Source organism: Fonticula alba, assembly GCF_000388065.1.
Source record: "Fonticula alba strain ATCC 38817 unplaced genomic scaffold supercont2.1, whole genome shotgun sequence".
In the NCBI taxonomy this organism is placed as follows: domain Eukaryota; order Rotosphaerida; family Fonticulaceae; genus Fonticula; species Fonticula alba.
The window spans coordinates 534153-536199 of NW_009242971.1; the positions used below are offsets into that span (position 1 = coordinate 534153).

General features: G+C 63.0%; 1 protein-coding gene across 1 annotated transcript; it reads right to left on the reverse strand.

Moving 5' to 3' along the window:
- Positions 1–18: 18 nt before the first annotated feature.
- Positions 19–741, reverse strand: H696_00111 (hypothetical protein; the record flags this gene model as incomplete). Its single annotated transcript, XM_009493943.1, has 3 exons — positions 19–33; positions 299–544; positions 670–741. The coding sequence occupies 3 exons, from the start codon at positions 739–741 to the stop codon at positions 19–21; spliced, it is 333 nt and encodes a 110-aa protein (XP_009492218.1).
- Between the last annotated feature and the right edge of the window lie 1306 nt (positions 742–2047).

Here is a 2047-nt window from a genome sequence, read left to right on the forward strand (position 1 = left end):
CGGGGGGGGGGGGGGGGGTCAATCGACACGCACCTGAAGAGGGAGGTGCTACGGGATCGAGCTGCTTGTGGTGGAGGGGGCGAATGGAAAGACACATCTGGAGCAGTTAACTCCAGCAGCCGGGCCCAAATGGGAGAGAGGCCGCCAATACGGGCACGAAGAACAAGCTATGCATGTGGATGGGCACGCATGGTGTGTGTGTGTGTGTGTGTGTGCGGTCGACACCGGAAGATGGTCAGCTTTGATTGCTGGAAAAGGCGGGGCACGGACGCCGGGACGATGTGGCGGACACACGCACCCGAGTAAAATCCTCGAACTCGATGAAGCCGCTCTGGTTGGTATCAGCCTCATAGAAAAGGGCGGTGATATCCATCTCAGTAGGCAAGGGGGGCGGTGGGGGATTGGGAGAGTTGAAGACCGGCGAAAGGGGGTGCGCAGGATTGGCATAAGTTCGCGACACTTGGTTGTACATGGTCTCCAGCTCTTGCAGCGAAATCACCCCATCGTCGTTCATATCGAAGAAGGAGAAGTGCGAGATGAGCAGCTTTGTAGAGGCAGATAGAGGGAGATGGATGGATGGGTGGATGGATGGATGGATAGTAGGGCATAAGGGTCAGGGGTACAGAGTGCAGGAATCGGGCCGAAGACGAGCATAGGCAGGCGACGCACATCCATAATCTGAGGCGAGAGTCCATACTGCTCCATCAGTTCGGCCGGATCGGCCGAGAAGTTGTATCGCATGGTGGTGTGAGACTTGGAGGGGGCGGGCAGGAGATGGGCTGCCGGCCACAAGAAGGGAGGGGAGAGTCCTGGGGAGGGGGGAGAGGGGCAGAGAGGGAGAGAGAGAGAGAGAGAGGGGGGCGAGGGAGGGAGGGGAACTGCGCGCCCGCGTGAGAGCGTGCGCGCGATGGAAAAAGGACACCGAGTGCCTTCAGCCGCTGGAGACCTTCACCAAGTGACAGAGCAGGGAACAATAGTTGACACCGGGCAGCGAGTGGTGGGGCGAGGAGGGAGGGAGGGGAGGGGAGGAGGGAAGGAGAGGCGGTCTGTGGACCTAGCCTGATGGGGGCGGGCAACAGGAGTAGGCCGGTGCCGGAAAGAGAACTACCAGGCCAAAGGGGAGTGGCGGGAGGAGATCGGCCAGAGGGGCGACCCCTGTGGGTGTGGGAAAACTAGAGCAGAGTAAGAGGGGGCTCGGTGTGTCACACGCGGTGTCTGGCTGGAAGGGTGCAGGGGCCGGGGGGGGGGGGGCTGAGACCAGGACGCTGGAGAGCCCTGCAATGTGTGCCGAGATCCGCTTCCGCTGGGAGGAGGACCACCACCGAGATCCAAGCCCCTCCGGGGGACTTTGGGGGTGCGGAGCTGTTCTGGGGACGAGACTCAGGGGCGGTCGGGGAACAAGGGGGGCACTCGTGGGGTCGGGGGTGTCTCAGGGGGGAGAGACGCCCGCTAGCGGAGAGGGCGAGGGCTCTGCTTCACGATCACCAACCGGAGGGCTGAAGGCGCGCGTATCCCTGTATGATGTGTGTGTGTGTGTGTGTGTGTGTGCATGCCTGACTCGAGCGCCAGCCTGGAGTCTTGCCGGTGGGCGACGAGGCCGGCCTGTGGAAGACTGCTTGGGCCATGAGTTTGCCAACCTTTGCGAACACGCATATCGCATCAGGGCGCGCCAGGGACATTCCAACTCGGACCGGGTCAATGGCCCTTCTCTCTGCACACACTGCCTCCTGCTCTCTCGGGTGGCGTTGCTCATTTGTTGTCGTCCCCCCCCCCCCCTCCCCCCGTCCGGCCTTTTGACGACCGCCCCCTCGGGGCTTAGACGGTCCGTCGGCCAAGCTGCCTCGCGATGAGCTGAGGCCCACCACCAGTGGGGTGACCTCCCTCAAACATGACCGAACCCCCTTTTCTTTCTGTTGCGTCGAGGAAAACACCGGCATAGCTGGGGCCCCGGCCGGGCACGTCCCCTACACGACAACGGAGACCATTAATTCGTTCCTGCCAGACCTCTCTGCAGGGTGCCCCCTCGCCCGCCCCCCCCCCCCCCCCC